A 26,400-nucleotide genomic window follows, 5' to 3' on the forward strand; every position below is an offset into this window, starting at 1 on the left:
TGCCCTTGACAAAAATTGTAAGAGAATGGAAAACAGTAGGTGCACCAACTCACAGGAAAGTACTTAAACGCAAAGATGTAGAATTAGATTGTCTAGCCTTTGCAGATAACAAAGCACTTGTGCCCAAAAGCAATTCGAAGTACTGCAGAAACAAGCAGAGAAATTCAGTCCACTAATTTCATCTGAGAAGAAGCAAATTGATAACTTGCTGAATGATCTCAAAATTGGCATAACCACGTGTTCCGTGTTACAGAATTTAAATACTCAAGTATACTGATTATTGTAAGTTACAATGAAGACTTCACAAACCACAAACTACGTTTCCGTTAGCAAAAATTATATTCAAACCCAAAATGCCTTTTCCGGAACTGCAGAAATTCCTCACAACAGTTAACAAACAACAAGCATTAAAGGAACGTATGGGCCTGTATGAAACATTAAAAACCCAGTTAGAAGTAAAGGAGCCTAAAATTGTAAGAGGCTTCGGATCAAGAACTAAAAATCCATTGCAGAAATGTACAGGCAAATTATTCAAATCACGTTTATAACGCGTGTGCGGAGAATCTAAATTATGGGACTCTCAGTAAGAATCGACCTAAACAGACCAACACATCATTTTTCCACATTTTTGAAAAGTGTATAGGGCCGAAAGAAGGAACGAACAACAGACGAGTGGGGAGTAATGGGAACAGTTAGCCTCGTGCATGGAAAAAATTTCGGACTAGAGGAGAGGGGGCAACCAGCATTCCCGCGTAGACCATTAAGTGGTCCATTCAGGAAAGTGGTAGCAGTTACGTCAATGAAACCCACGGGTCCAGACGTCGGCCTTGACACGGTGAGTGATGTGGCGTGTGGCGTCATTCGTAGGCCGACCGTGACGAAAAAGAAAACTGGCCATATCCACACTGAGGTGACAAACGTCATCTGGTAGCGGTATGCACACATACAGATGAAGGCAGTACAGAGTGCACAAGGTATAAAGGGCAGTGCGTTGGTGGAGCTATACGTCTTCTCACCGCATCCCTGACGTGCTTTACAGCTGACAAATTGTGTGACTGGACAGACTAGTCAGGAATTCGTGCATACGTCAAGATGTTTGTTGTACGAACTGCAGTGCTGGTTCTCCCTGGCATATGCCATTTGGTACCCCGGTCATTAAGAGTCTGAGAAAGGTTTCCCATTCCTGCGAAATACTGGCGAGTAATTAGCCTCCCTTCAACAGTTACTAAGTCAGGTGTGTTTCCATATACAATTTTCCCCGTATCAGGATGGTTGGATGGTTGTTTGGGGAAGGAGACCAGACAGCGTGGTCATCAGTCTCATCGGAGTAGGGAAGGATGGGGAAGGAAGTCGGCCGTGCCCTTTCAGAGGAACCATCCCGGCATGTGCCTGGAGTGATTTAGGGAAATCACCCCCGTATCAGGAAATTGAGAGATACGGATCTAGAGAACCGCTGTTTCCTTGGACCTCCACAGTATCTCCAACGACCACAGGCATCGATCTGACCGACACAAACACAAGTGCTATCATCGCTGACTGCCATAGCTTGCCACTCAATGTCCCAGTTGATTAGGGATCTACGCCATACGAATCTCTGAGGTGTAGTGTCAGCAGTAAACAATGCATGGCAACTCGAGATAACAACCAATCTTAGACTAATCTGTTCCCTACGATTCTTGATCGCACTCTCCGTGTAACATCTGCCCAAATTTCAGCTGTCGTCGTCTACCTATCTGACAGTCACGCAAACAATCCTAAAATATTCTCGGTGTTTATTCCTTCTGGAAGGACCTATGTCGATTCTCCTTGCCACGTTGTTGTCCTGTGTCTATCGCGTCACCACTTACTCTGCAGTCATTCAGATACAGCCAACGGTCTACAATATCTGACGAGCTACAGTGCTAGCATATGCCTCTTGCCAGTAATCAGACATTGCTCAAAGTCCGAAAGCCAGCGATGAGTTCCATTAACATGTCCTGAGAAGGCTGTTTTTCCAATCGCCACATGAAAAGTTCCGGTGCCATCAGACGCACCAAATAACCATCATGTACTCATATCACCCTTCATATGGAGGAATGACGTTTTTCTGTACTGATAACGCTGAAGGTAAGCTCACGTCAGAATTAAATTTTAATAAACATAACCCAAGGACATGGAAATATTACGGGATCAGTTTTTTAGCATTCGGCCACGTTGTTACTGGTGTAGCACTACCCATTTCCGTCAATGCACCGGGTCGTTATAATTAATTGACAGCGTTCAGAACGCTGCAGCACAGACTGCATACATCTCAGGGTGCTGAAACATCATAGCTATGTCCATTTATGGGTGCACTCGCGGATTAATGAACAAATCTACGATGTTATAATTATATTTTCCCTGAGACATTTAAGTCTCTTCTTTATCTGCGATAATGATTGAAGCAGAAGAAATGGATTAAAATTTGTGCCGCGGCCGGTATTTGAACCCGGGTCTTCTTGCTTGCTAGGCAGAAATGCAACCATTAAAGATCTCAGGGAAAAGTATAATTATAAGATCACCAACGGTACAGGACTTTCCCATTACGTCCAACGCTGAGGTGCTGTTCCAGTGCTAGAGAGCCCTGGCACTGGTGACAATGTAAGGGAAAACAACCAGCAGTTATGAAGTTTCTGTTGGGGAGCGCACTCAACTTGGGTAGTTTGTGCAGCACTGTAAACCATAGTGCTGTGGTGGTGTTAGGGTTAGCATTTCTGCCTAGAAAGCAAGAAGACCCAGGTTCGAGACCCGGCCGCAGCACAAACTTTAATCCATTTCTTCTGTTTCAATCATTATCGCATGTCTACGATGGTTTAGCGTTCTGTGATGTATACGGTCCTCACTGCAGCACGTGAAACATCGTCAGTTTAACTATAACCACCTGGCAACTGACATTCTGTTTTTAGAAGTTTGTGCTACAAACTCTGAAACTGTAGAACTTCGATCTCAAAACTACCATTGTTACAATTTCAGTGAGAAGGTAAATTTCACCTGTGGAGCGGCCATCAGTTTACCAATGGGCTATACAAAAGCGCTTCATCTCATAAACACGATCTCTTACATCATAGTCAACCGATCCATTGTTTGCACAAACTAAGTTGACATTCGACACCATGGCTGAAGGGCGAGACGGTAATGGCATTCCCATTTACAGTCACTCCTATCAGCCAACGCACTGAGTGTCAGCTTAGTTTGTGTGAGTAGTATATTCTGTCTGTCAGTGATGGCAGCGTCGGCGTCGTCTCATAGTCGTCGTCTTTGTCATTTTTGGCATTATGAGTCATTTGATACTCACTGCTGGATAAACGCCTAGAACTTTCGTGGCTTCATGCTCGTATCTAAATTAGTAAACAGCTAAAATGGTCACCCAGTTTCTGTTGCAGATTGCCTGCCTAATGGCTTAAACGGACAACAAAAAATTAATATTTAGCACTTCATATAACTCTCGACCAAATTTAAAAATTTCAACTGTGAGGATATTTACTATTACATTGTATGATCATCTGTTTGTGATATAACACACCAAGTCAATTATTATACACTCCTGGAAATTGAAATAAGAACACCGTGAATTCATTGTCCCAGGAAGGGGAAACTTTATTGACACATTCCTGGGGTCAGATACATCACATGATCACACTGACAGAACCACAGGCACATAGACACAGGCACCAGAGCATGCACAATGTCGGCACTAGTACAGTGTATATCCACCTTTCGCAGCAATGCAGGCTGCTATTCTCCCATGGAGACGATCGTAGAGATGCTGGATGTAGTCCTGTGGAACGGCTTGCCATGCCATTTCCACCTGGCGCCTCAGTTGGACCAGCGTTCGTGCTGGACGTGCAGACCGCGTGAGACGACTCTTCATCCAGTCCCAAACATGCTCAATGGGGGACAGATCCGGAGATCTTGCTGGCCACGGTAGTTGACTTACACCTTCTAGAGCACGTTGGGTGGCACGGGATACATGCGGACGTGCATTGTCCTGTTGGAACAGCAAGTTCCCTTGCCGGTCTAGGAATGGTAGAACGATGGGTTCGATGACGGTTTGGATGTACCGTGCACAATTCAGTGTCCCCTCGACGATCACCAGTGGTGTACGGCCAGTGTAGGAGATCGCTCCCCACACCATGATGCCGGGTGTTGGCCCTGTGTGCCTCGGTCGTATGCAGTCCTGATTGTGGCGCTCACCTGCACGGCGCCAAACACGCATACGACCATCATTGGCACCAAGGCAGAAGCGACTCTCATCGCTGAAGACGACACGTCTCCATTCGTCCCTCCATTCACGCCTGTCGCGACACCACTGGAGGCGGGCTGCACGATGTTGGGGCGTGAGCGGAAGACGGCCTAACGGTGTGCGGGACCGTAGCCCACCTTCATGGAGACGATTGCGAATGGTCCTCGCCGATACCCCAGGAGCAACAGTGTCCCTAATTTGCAGGGAAGTGGCGGTGCGGTCCCCTACGGCACTGCGTAGGATCCTACGGTCTTGGCGTGCATCCGTGCGTCGCTGCGGTCCGGTCCCAGGTCGACGGGCACGTGCACCTTCCACCGACCACTGGCGACAACATCGATGTACTGTGGAGACCTCATGCCCCACGTGTTGAGCAATTCGACGGTACGTCCACCCGGCCTCCCGCATGCCCACTATACGCCCTCGCTCAAAGTCCGTCAACTGCACATACGGCTCACGTCCACGCTGTCGCGGCATGCTACCAGTGTTAAAGACTGCGATGGAGCTCCGTATGCCACGGCAAACTGGCTGACACTGACGGCGGCGGTGCACAAATGCTGCGCAGCTAGCGCCATTCGACGGCCAACACCGCGGTTCCTGGTGTGTCCGCTGTGCCGTGCGTGTGATCATTGCTTGTACAGCCCTCTCGCAGTGTCCGGAGCAAGTATGGTGGGTCTGACACACCGGTGTCAATGTGTTCTTTTTTCCATTTCCAGGAGTGTAATTAGGACCTGTAATGTCATGGATTCTGTGATCCTGTCTGTGGTGTCACAGTAAAGTGAGTAGGCTTATGACACAGGTCTACACAAATCTGTTTTGATTGTTTGAACAAGTTTTGATTTTTTGGCATTGACGTGTGAGACAATTTTTTACAATTTTGTTTAACATTGGTAATGTATGGAGAATTTTGTTATGGTTTTATTTGCTGTTTTGAATACTATACAAGCCAGTAACCCGACACCAACTGTCAAATTACATGGTTAGGATGTAATTTTAACTCTGATGCTTACTTTTTTGTGTCAACCATTACTGCCTTAGTATTTAGGCAGTTTGACAGCATTGGTTAGCATTTTCAGCAGATGTGAAAAGCTTTGCACATGGAGCAGTTAGTTAAATTCTGCTGTAAAATGGTGATATATAGGGTGAAGTGCCAAGTAGTCTCCACTATGTGATAGCATAAATTAACATTATCAGTGGAAGATGACAAACTTTTTCTACTTCAAAGATCAAGTTAATACTCCAGCACGAAGGTCACTGATATCGATATCAGGTTTAGTCGCACTAAGAATAATTTCTGACAAATAACATACACAATCTAAACATGGTGATAGCAAAGATCAAACTGGTCTTGTCGACAAGTGCACTTCAAACTGTAATTTGTACCAGTAGTGGTGACATGTGAGTTTCGTTAAGTTACTGAACAAATCTTAACATATTTCGATAACTAATACAGACAGTTCTTGGTTTCTTTAATGTGTACAACAAAGACTTAACTAATCTCATCAATAAGAGCATTATAACACGCAAGTTTTATCAGTTGTGCTATTAAGAGAGCTATGTGCTTTTTTTAAATATTAAAGACAAATTGTTATGATGGTAATGGCCAATGTGTTTTGTACTCTAAATCTTCATATATTTTGAAAGTAGTTTTATTTTGATGCAAGAACGTATTTTCATTCTTGATCAGAGATATGTAGTTACACTTGCATATAATAAGTAATCTGCATGTATTTAGTAATCAAAATCCTTACATATTTTGATACATTTTATTTTGGAGTAAAGATCTTACTTTCGAAATATCGAACTCTCCTCTCTGTTTGTGCAGTCATGTCCATTACTGTCTTTGGTTATGTTCCTTATTTACATCTCGTATTCTGTGCATTATGATGCTCTTGCATATTACGAAAACACATAGTTTGAATGATACCACTCACTAATAATCACATCAAGGTAAATCATTTTTAGTAAGGTTTGTTGTGCTCATGTGCAGCAAAATGTAATGTCTGTGGATAACAGTGCTACCATAGGTGTTTAATAAATACTTAAAAGGTGTATCCAGAAAGTGAGTTGAGATGATGATACAGAAAACACAAAAATCTCTAAGTAATATATTTTATTGGAATGTTTACATAGATTCCCTGGCTTCGTCTTAGCATAACCACCACTTGCTGACAGCAACGAGAGCTACGAAGTCACTTCATTCTGCAGCTCAGTTTCGTTGGGGAAATGTTTTTCTACCAGAAAACGCTTCATTAGATTGAAGACGTGAGTCACTTGGGGCCAAGTCAGGGCTGTAGGGTCGATAGTCAAAGATCCTCTGCCCAAGCTGAATCAACACATTTTGTGTGGCATTGGCTATATGGAGTCTCCCACTGTCATTCACAAACATAATGCCTTTTGTCAACATCCCGCACATCTTGTTCTGGATTGATGTCCTGAGATTTTTCAATGTCTGACAATAGTGATCAACATTAATGGTCTTTCCGCATGGGATAAACTCACAGGAGGACACCAGAACACAGTACTTATGATGTTTTTGAGAGAGACTGCCTGCTTAAATTTGGTCTTCACAGGGACCCACTATGCTGATCGTTGGTTTTATTTCTAGTGAGGCATGCGACACCCATGTTTCGTCCCCAGTGACAACATGCCCGAGAAACTTGTCACCGTCACCTTCCTCTTCCTACGGCCAGATACTTGGTTTTGTGTTCGCCTGTTAGTTACCTAAGCACGTACTTTATAAGAACCAAGCGACTGGGGAACATTTCGTGATACACCGAGCGAGACATCTGGGGGGAAATGACAAGGGAAATCTGGAACTGTGAAGCGCTGTTCTGAAAAACTGCTTGCTGCAAACTTTCCATTGGTTCTGGTGTCACCAGGGATGGTTGGACACAACATTCCATCGTGAATATTGGTTTATCCATCGGCGAACTGGCTGCAGCACTGTCTGAACATATTGTTGTTCATAATGCCTTGTTCACACCTGTGGCTCAATTGTCGATGGATATCTGCTGCAGACTGCTTCTCAGCATGCAAAAATCGAGTAACTGCACGAACGTCGTAATTGTCAGAAGCCAATACCAGAGCAGTCATCCCACGGTAGCACTGCGTGGTAACCGCTGCCATCACAGGACCGAACTACATTGCATTATTCCCGCATAGCTGCTTCTCCACTCCTCCATATGCACATTCCTGTCAGACTACTCATGCTATTTCTGGACATGATGAGAACTTACTTTCTGGATGCGTATCGTATACTCGTTAGTCAATATCATCTATGTACAACCTACTGTTTTTGTAGCAGAATGAATGCTCCATAAAGTTCAGGATGTGCAGTCACTTACATTCCGCTTCTTCTTCTTCTTCTTCTTCTTCTCCTCCTCCTCCTCCTCCTCCTTCTTCTTCTTCTTCTTCTTCTTCTTCTTCTTCTTCTTCTTCTCCTTATAATATTCCGGCTGTACATCGTTTAACCTCCTCAAAGTGAACCGAGAGATTGACGTTCAAGCACTGGTGCTTCTGTGTCTACGGTCGCATGCGTAGTGGTGCGGTCTGAGAGTTTCAAGGTCGGAGTGAGTGGCGGAACGTCGGTTTTTCGGTTCATTTTCAAGGTGCCTTAAGGATATATAGCCGAAATATTAGAGAATTTTAAACGGCTGCACGCTCGAGCCGGCCATGGTGGCCGAGCGGTTCTAGGCACTACAGTCTGGAAACGCGCGACAGCTGCAGTCGCAGGGTCGAATCCTGCCTCGGGCATGGATGTGTGTGCTGTCCTTAGGTTAGTTAGGTTTAAGTAGTTCTAAGTTCTAGGGGACTGATGACCTCAGATGTTAAGTCCCATAGTGCTCAGAGCCATTTGAGCCATTTTTTGCATGCTCGAAATTTTATGGAACAGGTAATAACTGTTACAGAGAGGGAAGCAGTACAGTACTTCATATAACATTTTTATGAAAAGTGCAGATATTAAAAATTGCACGGTAGAGTGTATGTGTGTGTGTGTGTGTGTGTGTGTGTGTGTGTGTGTGTGTGTGTGTGTGTGTGTGTGAGAGAGAGAGAGAGAGAGAGAGAGAGAGAGAGAGAGAGAGAGAGAGAGAGAGATAAAATAAGTCTAGCCGTTAGGATATTTTTGAGCATGGTTCCTGGATTGTGACATCTGAGGGATTACAAAACACAACTGGGCTAGTTCAGACAGCCTGAACTTTTTAAAAATCTGATGGCACTACCATCTTCGAGATTTAAATTTTATGCCGTCACCATCTTGGGTCTTATTTCCTTTCATCGACATTTTGCATTTTTCGACGTCAGGAACGGCGACTAGTGACAGCTGAGACGCCCGCTAAACCTGCTGGGCAGAACAGGTAATAGGGTTGTGGAAAGGGCCAAGGGTTGAGGTCAGTTTCTGCTTCTAATTGTCATTTACTGTAATTTAAAAACCTTTACAACCATAGCGGCACATAGCCGAATCTTTACCGAATACAACTCTTTCACGGCTGAAGGCCTCCAACAAGAAATATTATCAAGATAAAAATCCAATTAAGATCGCAATAAAATAATTTTAATAAAACATACGCAAAGTGCAAAACAAGTGGCTGAAGGCCACAATTAAATTCCAAAATTTTAGAATATATTACCATAGACTTTTAAAGGCAGAAGGCCAGCAAGTTTAACAATAAGAAATCTTAAAAATCAACAAGATAAAAATCCAATTAAGATAGCAATAAAATAATTTAAAGAAGCAACAAATGCAAGGTGCAATATCAATGGCTGAGGGCCACAAACCTCAAAATTTTAAAATCTATTACCATAATCTTTAATGGCAGAAGGCCGCAGTGTTTAAGCTTGAAAGATAAATTTAAAAATCAATTTGCAAAATTTTAAGAAACAAAACAAATAACCATAATCCTAAAATTTAAAATAGCTGACAACAGATAATTAAACACCGGTGGCACTCAGAATGCCTTCAGGGACGTCGGTCTGCCCTCGTTCACTAAGGTGAGACAGGTGGTGAGCCTAACTATGCTTGATCCGTCGGAACCCAACCAGGGGAGAGCCACGGACCGACCGACTCAACGACTTGCTTCCCGTCAATCAGTACATGAGAACTCAAACCGGCAATGTTACAAATGGAGTATGTATACGCTGTCAAAATTACACACTTTGTTGGACAGCGACAACAGGTGAGGAAAGGACGCTGCCCGAAATTACTTTAGTGGTCAGGGCAGGTAACCGGAACACTCACGGCCACAAGGCAGAAAATTCCACTGGTGTACCCAAATCGTAGTCGACCAAAACAGTTAATTGCACCGCATGGCGACTAAATCTCAGCAGTAGAACCAGTCGGTGTTGCTAACCGAAAAACCTCCCCAACAGCAAACCACCGAAGCGAACCACCACGACATGAATGGACGTGGCTTGGGTAGTTGAAACCACTACTTTGACGTCCTGGTTCGGTGAACCACGAAGCTCGTGGTGATCGGACAGCTCCTTTCACGCTCCAGCACTGTGCAGGGGCTGCCAACGGCCCCAGCCGACTGCACCGCGCGGAGACAACTTCCCTGGTCCGCAACAACCGACCGACTCCCTCCAGACCCCCTCGCCGGAAACTATATGCACCAAACCAAAGATGGTTCACGGTGCAAATATCGATACATATCACTGCTGCCGCACGTAGAAGGAAGGAGAACCACGACCTAACCGCGAAAAGGGCGGGGAACCAAACGCAGATAGACAGCGAAGTTCACGAAAACGCATAGTCGGGAGAGAGCACGGCACAACAGCTGTTTTAAATATGTCCCAGGTAGTATGTTGATATACACACATTTTGGGAGATGTGACCTCGTAAACATTGCATGTGAAAATCTAGCTTTTCCTAAACAGAGCACAAACTATCCAAACTATACTCCTCCGGTGCTTCAGAAGCGGAGCACTCACGATTTGTAACAAATCTGATACATGCCTACCGTAAAATACTTCACATTGTTGCCACCCTCCGTCGATCTGCTGTCATAGACTTCTCTGACGTTAGCTATTGATGTTGATATCTGTTATAAATGCTCGACTGTTCGTTACATCTGTACCTCAGACGGAGCAGCTAGAAACCTCTTCATTATAACGGCGACTAAATTTCGGGTTTTAATACTAATAATTAATGTTAACTTTTTGCTCAGTCGATCGCCCTTCATTTGTTGCTGCCTTACCGAAGACAAGATAGTTAATGACTTCTTTGAATGTTACTTACTATTTACTAATACACACGTAATTAAGGAAATCACTTTAGTTTTTTACTAACCACATTCGATAATAATTAAAGGATCATGAATGATTGCGTTTTGTATAGAGGGAAAAGGGGGGTTGATCCTACAATTACCATCAGCAACTGTAACGGTACTTTGACTACCGCGCCTCCGCCGATACAAAGATATGATTTACGATCGCGCATGCGGGAGAGCGCTGCGGCAGCGACCGATTTTTATAAATAATTTTGATCTTTTTTTTTACTTTGGCGTAGGTATTTGTTTTTTAACAACTAATTGATCACTCTCTCTCTTGTCTTCATACGATAGACGTGTATTTTTCGGCGCTGTGTTGAATGTGCTTTTGGGTGGAAATTAAAATTATATTACAAAGCGAGGTTGTTTCAATAGTGATTCGAGGTGGTTATCGCCAAATTTGTAAATTGATCCTGACAGTGACAACTTGAAGTTTTCAACAGACGGAGAAAAGTGAAAGACGGGCCGTCCTACAAGAGAAATTAGGACAGCCATGAAGACTATATTGTAATTAGTACTGCGTTTCTAACAAGATTATAAGGTAAATTTCAACTAGTTTCTGATGCTATTTCCGTACAGTCGCTTTTTGTAGTGTTGCCGACCCGGTCTGCCATGCACGGTCAAATTACAGCACGATCTCAATCAGTAATACGAAGTCCGCCTTATCCGTAACTTATTCCATCAACACTCAAAACCCAATCAGATTTTCTATTTTATATTTTTTCACGGCAGAACCCCGAGGAAAGGAAACACAACACAACTACGGCAACTAAAATGTCCGTGATTTTTATAGTTCGCCCATTACTATACATCGATAGTCATTCAAACTTCGAACGCTTTTACTTTCACAAAGCTAAGTGTCCAGTTCCGTTCCTATATTTAGTTTAACATCCCTTCGTGTTGTCCACAGATCATATTATCAGTTATTCGGCATGTAATAGAATTTAATACTGAGCGCTACTTCCTCTCGCGCACACATTTCCTCAGACATTCTCTGTCCGTGAGCTTACGGCAAAAGTCTGTCCCGTAAAAATTAACTATACGTTAGTCAATTTTCTTGCACTTTAACAAAGGTGCCCTGATCCCTTCCGTAACATATCACACGGAAATGCCCGATACGCCGCAGCTACGTAGACTTATTCAGAGCGCAGATAACAAGACAAGAGAACTAACAATACTCGCACATGGCTTATGTAGTAGAATTTAGAAACAAAAGTATCTGCGTTAAACCTTCTCCGCTTTCCCTGAACCGCTACTTTGTTGCGGGCGTTACTCTGATTAGAGATTATATATCGATCATTTTAATAGAAACTTTTTCAGTGCTATTAATTATTACCGATGTTACCTATCACCTATCTCCTATATCAAAGTAAGGCTGACCATATTGTTCTTAACTAAAAGAACGGTTATAACATATAACATACAACCACACATCTGAATCTGCTTTCTATATGGGAGTTCGATTCTTCGAAGAAACAGGAGTTGGTGGACGGGGGTTGGGCGGGTGGCGCTTTCTATGCATATGAATCCGTGTCGGTCCTTACGATTTATATCATCTATCAGCTTTCTATTAGGTCTTCATTTCGGATTTTGCTTGGTTCCTGGAAGAGCAGAATAAGAATAAAAGAGCTTCTCGTCCAGGAACATCACTAATCTACCATAGATTCACTAGGGTACATAATCTACAAAGATGCATTTCAATTTCGCTACAGTCAAATTCTCGTCTTCCACTTAAGGCTGTTTCTTGAGAAATGTTTCTTTACCTCTCCCTCCTAGCAACTTCCAACACGCATCTCTCCTCTGGGCGACGAACACAATAAGTTTTTGGATTTTTCAAACTGATTGCAAACATTCCTTTTTAGACGCTTTTCATGTTTATATTTGAAAAGTACTTAGTTTATCGAAAGCACACAGATTATTTTCATTGCACTGTGTATTTTTGTATCCATCCAGTCAGTTTTTTCTATGACTATTGTGTTCAGCAGTAGTTCTTCATTTTTGGTACACTGAATAACAATGTTTCAGTTTTACTGTAATTTATTTGCAGTATTAGTTTGAAAATTGCTTTAATCAGCAGTACCGTGTGTTGCACTATATGCAAACATTACAATATCATCTGACCATAGGCAGGAGAGCAACACACTATTAATACGCATTCAGTCTGATAACTTACTCTAGCACTGCATAAAATAGTTTTAAAAATGTGGACTCCATTTATTCAGCTCTCATTGGAATTGTGCAAAGGACTGAGCTGCAACATCTGTTTAGTCCCAGAGTAGAACTTATCGCTTGCTTCACCTCTGGAAATGCATCAAGCTGCACTGTATATGTTCTCAAATCCGTGTTAAACTGTAGTTCACGTTATAACCAGGAAGATATGTCAATTATAAGATCACAGCAAAATGTAGTGACGCACTTCCAACACGATCATGTCTAGGACAGAGTTTTCGTGTTAGAAACGAATCTTAAGGTTCATGGCTGGCTTATCTTTTACCTTATGAACTCAAATTGTGGCACTGACGAGCAGGGTTGGAACGGAACTTTCGCGTTCTCGTCAATACTGTACCAGAACGTTTAAGTTCTACTACTGTAAAGACGGAAGATCCGCGATTCGGAATGTCAGAACTGTGCAGTAAGTAGCGGCAGGAACGCCACAAAATTACGCAGCACTAACAGACCAGACCATCGACTCTCTGAGAGAGATTTTAACCGTCTTCAACCTAATCGTAAAGTATCGAACTATTTTTCTCCGAATCATACAGTTTGTGGGTACTTACGGAATTTATACTTCAGTAACTATTTAAAGAAGACACACACATGTTTCAAAAAGGATACGCTCTCATTCTTATGACCAAAACTATTATTTAACACGACTAAATTTCATTTCTTTAGGACTGTTATTTGTTAATGTTTTACTAACACCAATATTTGTCTGGCTTTCTCTGACATGGAGAAGCAACACGAACAATTACTGTTAAGATTGTTGCATTTAAACAATTATGTTACTTTACTTTCAGAAATGCTATTCAAAACGTATCCTCATGGTCACGAAAAGTGGTGGCCCTTAAACTGATACGTGCAAACTTTAGTATTTAATAATGATTTTCAGAATTTACTACCAAAACAGTACTGTTGCCAGTAATTTACTATTATTCAAGCATCAATAAACATCAGGATACTCGGAATAAAATCGTTTAGGTAAGGACCCTACTGCGGTAAATGAAATAGGAAAATTACGGTTAAACACAAAGGTACATTTAACACACATTCTCCATTGATTGAAGATGGATGGTTCATACTGTGATACACTTCTAAATAAAGTACTTTGCCTATTACTGATGTCGAAGGTGGCGTGAGGCGGCGCTGCGTAGTAACATTGAGCAGGTGCGGCTCTTGATGTTCATAGCTCTGTCTTCCTGTTGGTGGCGACGATAAAATTGCAAATCTCTGAACTATTAATTTATTGCCGTACTACAGGTAGAACACGTCCGAGGCCAAAACCCAGTCTTGCAGGTAAATTCGGGGCCTCTAGTGATTGACCAACGTAATGCGTGTTCACCACTTGCAGGGCAGCTACCGACTGTCTGAGCCACTTGCGCGCCAAATCTCACTCGCGCGCCCCTCCACTTCATTCCCCCACAGAACGGAGTACCGTTCTACCTATGTATGATCCCTACACCTTTTCAATTTACACTTCTGCTTACAAAACCCTAAGTAAGAACCATCTACAATTTCATGACAGCATATACATACAAAATTGACATAATTAATTACAGTTGTACTTGAAATATTACATAATTATTTAAAAAATGTTTAATACATTTATTCCACCTACGTCAAAGAGGCTATTTTAAACAGATAAACTACACTTAACAAAACCTTACTCTCGTTATAGTATTTGCTTAATTTTTCAAAATTATTATGGAACAAAAAATTTTTAAAATATGCTGATTAATGGCATTATTACATTCACAATAACATTACAGGGTCTATTCCTTCAGTACACTCACACAGGTCGACTCAATTTTTTGTTTCTCAAGGGCTGTTAAGAAAGAGTTTTGTTGAAGCTGAGGCAAAGCTTTTTTCAAAATCAATGAACCACAGGCGAAATTGTAATTCACATTCTTTGCTCGGTCCTGTAATTTGTTTCATCTCTTGCAGGTGATCCTTCATAGACAGACACATGCCAGGAACCGCTGCGACCATGTACCACCACTTACCATAAACAGTTACTACTGTGACAAATTTTACTCCCATCGTCTTAGATGATAAATGTACTGTCGTCTATGGTGGTGGCCTTCCAGGTACGCCGGTCCAGGATCACAGCAGATCAGCGACTCGTTTAAGATTGACTTCCAGCATTACATGGTCACCTATCGGCGCTACATATACATCTACATAGACGGCCGCGGATCCAACTGCAAGGGCGACCATATCCTCTTCTCCGTCAACCGCCATCTCGGCGACCTAGAAATTCAGGACCAGATCAACGTCACCAGGTGAGACCCTACTGCCGTGCAAACGATGAATAGATGAGCGTCATAAGGTGTATATCACTCCTGTGCAACCTCGAGGTCCAGAACCAAATCAGCGTCATCAGGTAAGACCTTGCAGCTGGCAACCTAGGTATCCAGGACTAGATCATTGTTGCCAGGTGAGGCAACAGTATCTGCAGGCCAGGTATCTGGACCAGTTGAGGCCCAACTATTCCATGATCTCAGGATTCACGACCAGGTGAGGATCATCAGGTGAGCTTCCATTACTGTGCGGCCTAGAGATCCAGCAACGGATCAGGTCCACCATGTGGGTCGCACTACTCCACAACCTGGGGTCCAGGACTAGATGAGTATCATAAGGCAATGTCCCACTGCTGTGCAACCTAGTGATCCAGAACCGAATGAACATCATCGGACAAGGCTTCGCTGCCTGTTATCGAGGCACGTACCGTGTACCGCAAGTCTCTAGAGGAACGGAAGGTTCCAAATGATTGGAAAAGAGCACAGGTAGTTCCAATTTTCAAGAAGGGTCGTCGAGCAGATACGCAAAACTAAAGGCCTATATCAGGAAGATCTGCAGCGGATAGGCACTTGCAGGGAGTGGCAACTGACCCTTCACATAGACAAATGTAATGTATTGCGAATACATAGAAAGAAGGATCCTTTATTGTATGATTGTATGATAGCGGAACGAACACTTGTAGCAGTTAATTCTGCAAAATATCTGGGGGTAGGCGTGCGGAACGATTTGGTGGTATGATCATATAAAATTAATTGTTGCCAGGTTGAGATTCATTGTGAGAGTCCTTAGAAAATGTAGTCCATCAACAAAGGTGGTGGCCTACAAAACACTCGTTCGACCTATAGTTGAGTATTGCTGATCAGTGTGGATCCGTACCAGATCGGGTTGACGAAGGAGATAGAGAAGGTCCAAAGAAGAGCGGCGCGTTTCGTCACAGGGTTACTTGGTAAGCGTGATAACGTTACGGAGATGTTTAGCAAACTCAAGTGGCAGAGTCTGCAAGAGGCGCGCTCTGCATCGCGGTGTAGCTTGCTGTCCAGGTTTCGAGAGGGTGCGTTTCTGGATGCGGTATGGAATATATTACTTCCCCCTACTTATACCTCCCGAGGAGATCACGAATGTAAAATTTGAGAGATTCGAGCGCGCATGGAGGCTTTCCGGCAGTCGTTCTTCCCGCGAACCATACGCGACTGAAACAGGAAAGGGAGGTGGCACAGTGGCACGTAAAGCGCCCTCCGCCACACACCGTTGGGTGGGTTGCGGGGAATAAATGTAGATGTAAATGTAGATGTAAGAAAAGATCAGCGTCACCAGGTAAGTACCTAATGCTCTGTAACCTAAGGATCCAGGACAAGATGAGCGTTACCAGAGGTGGCCCCACTGCCAACGGCCTAGGTATCCAGGGCCAGCTCAGTGTCACCAGGTGAGACCTCTCTGACCATGACTACTACCCATACTACTGTCTCTAAGCCTTACAGTTGTACAAATTACTTGCCTAATTTTTTCCTCAATAATTTCGTTTTCTAGTAAAAACGAGACTGTCGTCGGTGATCCAGTGACGAATGTAGAGGTTTTGTAAGCAGCATTTTTAGGAACTGTAAGGCATGATCTTGATTTGTGTAACGCCGATTTCTACCATCTTCCGGGCATAGAATCTTCTGTGATGATATGAGCCGCCATAACCTCTCGTGCACATTGCTGGTAATTTTGACAGCAGGTGTCCCATTTCTATCATGTAAACGCTGGTGGCTGTGTCATACCTTCAAGATTTCTGTGCCATAATATTTCAACAAGATAACTCCGGACTGTATGTTGTCCAACTTGCCCTGACCTGTCTTGGTGGAAGACTTTTGCCCCAACCAGCATGTTCGTCAGATCTCTCACCACTGGGAAACATTTGACCAGAGGGTGACAGATGCCAGGAGACCTGTACACCACCAGTCGCCACCCTTTCCATCTGGCATAGCTCAAGTAGCACACAATAACGTGCTTGCATCTTTCAACCAAGATACTAAACTTTGCTCATTGATAATGTCGCAGAACGTTGAACTGCAGTTCCGACAAGCCATGGTCCTGGCGCTATAGTCTTGGGACAGGTCCAGATAAACGTTTCTCCTCCTTACAAGAGGTTTCACCTAGTCGTCTCACAAACAAGCAACATTTAAGTGCGATTTCTGAATGAGTAACTCTCTATGTAACCTTTCCTTCTATGCGAATTTAGATGGCGTTACGACAATCTTATTGGTGCAGATGCTCTGGAATGGTAATTACTTGCATATGCAGGCATGCCAATTAGAAGTCTGTCTTACGTATCCTTCATGTTGTTGCAGTTTTAATCACCATAGTGTAATTCTGTTTACACTTAATTATGTAAAAATAGTCGCAAAACGACATAGTCTTTTCATACCAATGTACATTCGTGTGTGTGTGTCTGTGTGTGTCTTTTGAAAAAGAGGGAGAGGGAGAGAAGCGCTGATTAAAAGTGTGCTCTCATCCGCAGGCAACTGAAGCAGAAGTACCCGTACATCGACGGATCACGCACAGCTATCTGGGGCTGGAGCTACGGCGGCTACGCCACTGCCATGACGTTGGCGAAGGACAACGACAGTGTCTTCAGATGCGGCGTCTCCGTAGCCCCCGTCAGCAGCTGGATATACTATGGTGAGTCCCGGAACTGGTGCAACAGGTTCTCTCCACGTGCAAGAAATATTACGAAAGTTTATGTGACAGCGTCATCGTTACATTAATTTGCAACGGAGAGAGAGAGAGAGAGAGAGAGAGAGAGAGAGAGAGAGAGACGCTTTACGGTAAACCTCTGCATCGCAAGAAACATGTGACGAGCGACATTTGTTTGGGTGGACTCCAGCTACGCAATGCAAAAACTAAATTCCAAATACCTGCTGAAACACCGGAGAAATATGTTCGACGAGTCATCTTGGATACCTGTGTTTGCATCTCCGAAATGGCGCTCACTCTTAGACATGTTGAAGCCTGAAGTGAATTTCAGCAGCACGCAGCACATTTACCCCTCTTGTAACCTTCCCGCAAAAAATGAAAGGATAATACTCAAATGCAAATGGACATTGAGCTAAGTGTAACCTCCCCACAAATAGTTTGAATCTCGATATTTAAAAATGTTAAACAGAATAAAGCTAAATGTAATCATCCAACAAATAAATTTAATGACAATGACAATTAAATGAGAAATAGCAATCTGACCCAAATGTAAGCTCCCCACAAAAATGTAAGTCAATTCAATGATAATGAAATCTCAGTCACAATGAAAATACAAATAGACCGAAATGTCGATCTTAGGCCCTGTTCACTAATTAAACTGTAATTCTTACCTTAGTAAAACTGCATCTGCTCTTATTTTTCGCCATAGCTTGGAGGAAATTCATTGCAAAAATTTTGAGTTTAAGGGAAACTTTTCTTTAAGGAATAGCAAGGGAAATATTTCTTTCATTAAAGGATTCTTTGTTAAAAAATTGCTTTGGAAACAAAATTATTATTGGGGCGATTCTTGCACAAATTAGTTACAATTAATTTACATAATTTGCTGAACGCAATGCTGCTTCATTACCTTATTTTAAAATAATATATACCTCGTCCTGAATCTTGACCAGAGTGCCATGTTGACGTCCGCCGACTGCTCACACATAACTGAACTCTCTCGCAACTAGACCGCAACCGAAGTCTCTCGTAACTCGACTGCAACTGAACTGTACTCTCGCGCGGTCAAGCGCAGACTAGGGACGACAAATAGCTCTCTGGTCAGAGACTCTGCAATGCCTCGCCATCGCTGCATACGTGTTTCACTCTTTAACAAGGAATCCTCAGGTAGCACGCTGTCGAAGCGATACATTGGAGTCGGTTATTTTGGAAGTGCTGCTTGTGACTTGTGGTCACGTACTTACTTTACTTTACTTACTTTCCGTGGGCAGGCGAGAACATCTGAACTTTCTACCTCCACTATTCTGTAACCTTAATGGCCTCGTCATTGCACAAAAAGAGGTCTTCTTCTGTGCAAACTAATGTATCCCTGGGCACTTCAGCAAATGTTCAGTCGTCTGTGGTTCACAACATTCACGCTGGTCATCTTCAGCGTAGAGGCCACTTAACCATGTTTAGATTGGATTTTGCGACTCCTGTTCTTAAACTACCAGTACTCTCCATGCGCTATACTGTGTGTTCTGTCCTTGCGTTACTTTCTCTTCGGGGTGCAGGTTTGTACACTCACATTAAAAAAAAAGAACACCTTTGATACGTGGTACTTACTGGAATTAAGGAAAACATGGAAGGGAGGACATACCAATATAAGTTTTTCACACAACCTGTTTATTTAATAATATATAACCATAAAATTTTCTTTAACAAAATGAACAAGTTTGCAGAATTCTTTTCACCTTTACCCTTAAGTTGAGCCGGCCGGTGTGGCCGTGCGGTTCTATGCGCTTCAGTCTAGAACCGCGTGACTGCTACGGTCGCAGGTTCGAATCCTGCCTCGGGTATGGATGTGTGTGATGATGTCCTTAGGTTAGTTAGGTTTAACTAGTTCTAAGTTCTAGGGGACTGATGACCACAGAAGTTAAGTCCAATAGTGCTCAGAACCATTTTTGAACCTTAAGTTGAATAATCTTTTTCAAAAGAAATCTGAAGTGCTGTATTGCAACACACCAAACAATATGACAATGGTTGCAAGACGGCCGGACCTGCAGCCCGCCCGTTATCGACTGAAACAGCGGTGTTTACTGCCGTGCTGGACACAGCCTGTCTTATTAAATTCCCTTCTGCAACACATGAAACTATATAACGACCATTGATGACAAGAGAGATTCAATTACTCAAATCAGATGGCTTTACTTTTAATTTGAAAGCTGTATGTCGAAAGGTTCGGGGTTAAGATGCGCACCTGTGCTTAAAGCTTAAACAGATTAGGAAATAATGTGACAATGATAAGGTTTAATTCAAGGCAACCAACCTCTTAATTTCAATTGGCAAACAAGGTTGCGACAGGTTCCCAACCCGTTCTTTCTGACAATTTTATTTCGACTAAAGCCCTGGTGATAGTTGGCTGTTAATATTTTCAAAGTTAATCTGATCGTCAGTCATTAAGATCGCTCTGAATGAAAGTCTTAAATTATTACTTGTGAACACTTTACAAGAGAACTCACTCGGCGGAACCACAAGATCCAGCTGAAATACACCAATAATGATCCGGTCTTTGCCGGCCGGGGTGGCCAAGCGGTTCTAGGCGCTAGAGTCTGAAACCGCGCGACCGCTACGGTCGCAGGTTCGAATCCTGCCTCTGGCATGGGTGTGTGTGATGTCCTTAGGTTAGTAGGTTTAAGTAGTTCTAGAAGTCCTAGGCGACTGATGACCTCAGAAGTTAAGTCCCATAGTGTTCAGAGTCATTTGAACGATTTTTTGATCCGGTCTTTCAAACACAGCAACGAAAATCTTAGTACAACAGGTTGCTCAGATTATAACTGGTGACTGGGAAATGCAGTTACACTCAAAGAACTGAACCGGTTAACATCCAACTCTAACCACAATGTCCCTCTTTTGTTTGACGGCAACCTCTGCCTTAGTGCAACTGGCCCGGCTGTATTTACGACCAGCAGCTTATTCATTAGAACATTAACCATTGGGTATAAAACAGAAAGGAAAGGCAATATAATAGCGGGACAAATTTGCAAACAACAACTAGTGTCCAGAATGAGATTTTTACTCTACAACGGAGTGTGCGCTGAAATGAAACTTCCTGGCAGGTTAAAACTGTGTGCCGGACCGAGACTCGAACTCGGGACCTTTGCCTTTCGCGGGCAAGTGCTCTACCAACTGAGCTACCCAAGCACGACTCACGCCCCGTCCTCGCAGCTGTACTTCTGCCAGTACCTCGTCTCCTACCTTCCCAGCTTTACAGATGCTCTCCTGCGATCCTTGCACAACTACCACTCCGGTATCTTCGGTCTGCGCAGGCCCTCCTTGCGCAGCTCGCGGCTTAGGCCGCTCGGACCTCGTGACCACCTCTTGTCGCGACGCTACCGCCAATCCGCAGACTTCGTGCCTCCGTCTCGCACCAGCGAACCCCATATATATATATATATATATATATATATATATATATATATGCAAAGACCGCCTCAGGACACAATCAACAGATACCAACTCTTCCTCACAATGGGGCCGCAAGAGAGATAGTCCATAATACACCTGAGCCAGAACAGTCTGCTAACTCAATGTCGCCAAGGCTCAACCTTGAAAGACTAGAGAGAGGACGTTTATATTCACAGGACATGTACATTAGTATGTTCTACAGAAATGATTAACATTTCAGTCACCTCGGCTCAGCATGATTCCTGTTGTCTAGTAGGTAGAGGGTCTATGATGGGCCCTGATAATTTGTTCCATGCGTGATGGCATCGACGCGTATAAGCCGCGAATGGCGTCCTGCAGTATATCCATCTATGCTGCGTTCATCTGCTTCCAAAGTACATGTGTGGTGAAACTTCCTGGCAGATTAAAACTGTGTGCCGGACCGAAACTCGAACTCGGGACCTTTGCCTTTCTCGGTCCGGCACACAGTTTTAATCTGCCAGGAAGTTTCATATCAGAGTGAAAATCTCATTCTGGATACATATGTTGTGGTTGACATTGGGTCACACTACTGCACCCGTAGTTTCACCATATCCCACACTTTTTCGACTGGCAACAAGTCTGGTGATCTGGCGGGCCAGGGCAAAAGGCTGACATCCTCCGACACGAAAGCACGTGTTCGTGCAGCGAGACGAAGTCGTGCACTGTCATGTTGAAAAATGGCGGCTAGGGTGTTGTGCAGAAAGGATATGCCTACGAGTCACGGGATGTCTTCACGTTGGTTCTACTGGTCACAGTGCCCTAGACAGGCGCCAACTATGATTTGTGGTTACACCCAATAGCGCCCTCATCAATAAGGCCTTGATTAGGCGCTGTATGTCTTGCGTGAATGCAGTCACTGTGATGTCGCTCCTCTTGTCTGCGGCGAACCAAAACGTGGCCGTCATTTTCAAACAGAACAGAACCTGGATTCGTCCGAGAACACAATCTGATACCATTCTTGTCCTCCGTGACCTCCTTCCATGCGCCATTGCCGTCTAGCATGCTTCTGCCCATTTATCAAAGGTTGGTGAAGGAGAGGACGACGCGCAAGTAACTCATAGCGTAAGAAAAGGCAATGGACTGTCACTCATATAGTATACGAAATGTTACACTGTTCCACTGTTGCGCCAGAGCCGAGGGGGATGCAAATCTGTTCTGCAATGCCATTCGGATGAGGTCTCGGTCTTCGCTGGAGGTGGTCTGGGTGGTGCGACATCAGCCATATTGTGTTGTATGGCCTTCCGTGAACCATTCTGCACGCAACCGTTGCACTGACGAAGTCATTCGTCCACACTAACAGCAGTTTCTCGGATGGATGCGTCACATTCTCTCATGCCAGTAATTGACCCTATTTCAAACTCACTGATCTGACGATACGGTTAACGCACAAGTTTGCGAGGCATGCTTCTTTTCTTCACGTCTTCTCGAGTCACACTGATCCATTACCTTCGGTATATGGTGACAACGATAGCCGCAGGCACATTTTATCGGTTGATGGTGTTGCGCCATGATATCGATGTTGACCTTTAACCCGCGGGCAGACATGGTTCAAATGCTAATCATGTCATACTAATGTACATGTCCTGTGAATATGAACGCCCTCACTATAGTCGTTCAAGGTGTTGTGTTTTTCCTGAACACGAGTGTATTTTGCAGAGAGTCGAACCATGAAGATAGAGAGCATGGTCTCGGGTCGGCCTTCTAAGATACTGCCCCTTGTATTGAGCTCTTCCTTGAGTTGAGACGAGTTGGATCTGTATGGTGGTTATACATGCAGTGCAGTAACTCGATTTGCTTCTTTTTTCCCTTCTATTTCACTGGCTACTTTGGGTCCGATATTTGGTGATGCTATGGCCACAACTGGGACAGCTGTAGGCCTCAGACGTCTGGGGACAATCCTGACTGTCTCACTGAATGTGACGCCTACTTTGCAGTGGATAAACGCCTCCCGTACTGGTGCAGCTTACTCTCTGGCTGAAAAGGAGATAATTGAAGAAAGTCAGGTTGCGTTTCCCATGCAAAACTAGTCGCCTTACGTATAATACTGTTCTTGCACGTATTTTTTTTTTCCTTATAGATCAGTGCAGTATTTTTTAAGTCACAGTGTACTGTCTAAGGTGACGCCCAAGTATTTTGGTTTGGTGCACTATTGCAGGACAGCACATTTTCCTTCTATTGGCAACTGTCTCGAGGCTTCTGCTAAGCATGTATATTAGGTCGCAGGTGATTTTCTTCACAGTAGTTCCACAAGGTATGTAAAGCCTCCGTCAGTTTCCTTTCAGCCTCTTCACATGTTGTTCCTTGAGTATCAAACGCAGTGTCGTCTGCATGTATGAATCTCTCAATTTCTAGGTGGTGTGGCTCCTCATTTTCGTACTTACTGCACAAAATAGAGGATAAACACGCCCCTATGGCAATCTATTCTTTTGGTTTCTGTTGTAGTTGGCAGAAGCGCCAACACCGTGTTACTAGAGGAGGCCGAAATGCACGCGTTTTAGCTCACGAAGGCTGGCGTGAGGAGGGAAGAACTATACTGACGTGAGGTCTGGAACATGATAAGGAATTAGAATTCAGAAAGCGGACGTAATTAGTTTCATAGTTAACTTTAATCCATTAATGATGAACGTCGCTCTTGACGGTACATGATTCACAATATTAATATCAGTGGTAACTGAATATGGTGCCTTGCTAGCTCTTAGCAAATGACGTAGCTGAAGGCTATGCTAAACTGTCGTCTCGGTAAATGAGAGCGTCTGTAAACAGTGAACCATCGCTAGCAAAGTCGGCTGTACAACTGGGCGAGTGCTAGATAGTCTCTCTAGACCTGCCGTGTGACGGCGCTCGGTCTGCAATCACTGATAGTGGCGACATGCGGGTCCGACGTATACTAACGGACCGCGGCCGATTTAAAGGCTACCACCTAGCAAGTGTGGTGTCTGGCGGTGACACCACAGTTTCTCCATCGACTTTTATTCCCTTGGAGGGTTACGTAGGATCTTCGATTCTGCAACATGTCTCTTAATATGTAAGTCAGTCAAATGCCCTTTGTCATTTCGTAGACATCCATGAGGAGTCGTTGATGGTTCACTGTATCACACCCAGCAGGAAGTTCAACAAACCCATCTTCAATGTGTTATAAGATTTAATATTGGACTACAACACGCTTTGCCTGGTCTGAATCCTGCTTGTTCAAGGATAAATTTTGTATCGATTCTGGGTGATACTCTTGACGGGATTAATCTTTCAAATAACTTATGTAGGCCACAGGTTAAGGAAATAGTAAGAAAATTTTATAACACATTTGGCTCTATGCCAGGCTTTAGTAATCTACTACTCGTGCTTACCTCCACAGTTTAGGAATCTGAAATGTTTCAAAACATCTGTTCAGCATCCTCACTAGCCATTCATGAGTTTTTGGACCATACAGTTTTCTTCGTTCCGTTCGTATGTCATCACGGCCTACAATACGGGAACCTGGTCTAAAGGCTGTAGATTGCGATCCTCTAGTCGTTTTTGTTACGGGGCTGAAACTGGAATTTTAATGACTTTCAGTATCGCCCTAGTAGCTGTCATGTAAGAGTGTGCGATCTTTTGAGGCCAAAGTCATTTTAAAAAATCGTCTCTCTCTCTCTCTCTCTCTCTCTCTCTCTCTCTCTCTCTCGTGAGTGAGTGAGTGAGTGAGTGAGTGTGTGTGTGTGTGTGTGTGTGTGTGTCTACATCGTATATGATACAACCACCGTTTCGGTTGTTGTGGGCAACTTTCATCAGTGAAATAAAGGTACTATTTTTACTAGAAATGACGTTGTCACATACCGAGAATAATTTTATAGAAATTGTAGTTTGCTCTTTCATTTAAAACACAAGTCTCGGATTTCACGCTGCTTTTTATCTTCGGCAATTAAGATGCCTGAGCACAAAATTTATCAAATTCGGACGTTTCTTTACTTCAATTTTAATTCAAAGTTTCCTTTTCATTTTTGAATTTCGTACTGTAATATTTCTTTTACTGTTAATTTTAATTAAACCTTTCATAAATGCCGAAAATTTAGAATCCATACTGTGTATTTGTTTTCTTTACCATCAGCTGTACTGATACATCATGTGTGAGTCATGCGATGAATGGTGATACCATTCACTTTGACATGTTTTTCCTTTTCGATGAAAAAACATTGAAAATGGTAGCGATACAGGCCTGTACCCTGGTCTTACCCTTTTCCAATTTTGGCTTTAGGATCATTACGGCAAGTTTCCTCCTTATAAGGACTGGGGAAATATTTAACTGCATATTATCGTGACCAAAATATCGATCGCTAAGGGCGCACACATTTCAAAATAGCTGTAGTCATTTCAGTGGCTTTAGGAACTGGGTTACTTGGGTTACACGTGATACATCTCCGACTTCCTTGTAAAGAATTTTCATTCAGCAGCTGAGTGTGCGCCAATTTGAAACTTCATGGCATATTAAAGCTGTGTGTCGGACTGGGAATTAAACCACAGATCTTAGCTTTTCGCACGCAAATGCTCTCTGACTGAGCTATCCAGGCAAGATTCACAAACTGCTGAAACAGCTCTACTTCCACCAGTATCTCATCTCCTACTTCCCAAACTTCACAGTAGTTCTTCTGCGTACCTTGTGGGAGCATCACTCCTAGCACCAAAGATCTTTCACAGAAACGGCTCAGCCACAGCTTAAACCTAGGAGAATTGTTTACAGACAGGACTTTCTCTCTGCAGCGGAGAAATGTGCCAGCGGAAATAAAACTGTGAATAGTGAGTCGTGCCAGTACAGCTCAGTCGGGAGAGCATACGAGGTATGTGAGAAAACGGAGAGCGATTTTTTTGTCTACCAAAGTTTTTGTTTATTTTTTTCAAACAACGCTATTGTCGCTTTTAAAGTAGTTCCCTTCAGCAGGTATACACCGGCAGTGTCGTTGTTCCCAAAGTTGGCAGCAGCGCTGAAAGGGTTCAATTGGTAGGGCCTTCAACATGTCGGTCATGTTGATTTGAACGTTCTCGAGAGTCCAAAAATGACGTCCTTTTAAGACATTTTTCAGAAATGTTACAAGGAATCATATGAGGTGAACAGTGGGGCTGTGGAGCACCAGGAATGCCTTTTGAGGGGAAAAATTCCGTGATGGAAGTGGCCGCCTGACATGGGGCGTTGTGGTGATGTAGCACCCACTTCTCTGCAGTGTCCGGTCTCACTCCATTCAC

At 43.5% G+C, this 26,400-nt stretch overlaps 1 protein-coding gene across 1 annotated transcript in view; it reads left to right on the forward strand.

The window, feature by feature from the left end:
• Positions 1-26,400, forward strand: part of LOC126263124 (venom dipeptidyl peptidase 4-like) — a 324,149-nt gene that overhangs the window by 282,866 nt on the left and 14,883 nt on the right. Inside the window, exons 13-14 of the mRNA XM_049960140.1 lie at positions 14,832-15,026; positions 17,546-17,706. Of these exons, the coding sequence (XP_049816097.1) occupies positions 14,832-15,026; positions 17,546-17,706 (356 nt within the window). The remainder of the gene's footprint in view (positions 1-14,831; positions 15,027-17,545; positions 17,707-26,400) is intronic.

This window comes from Schistocerca nitens, chromosome 6, assembly GCF_023898315.1.
Source record: "Schistocerca nitens isolate TAMUIC-IGC-003100 chromosome 6, iqSchNite1.1, whole genome shotgun sequence".
Classification (NCBI taxonomy): Eukaryota; Metazoa; Arthropoda; class Insecta; order Orthoptera; family Acrididae; genus Schistocerca; species Schistocerca nitens.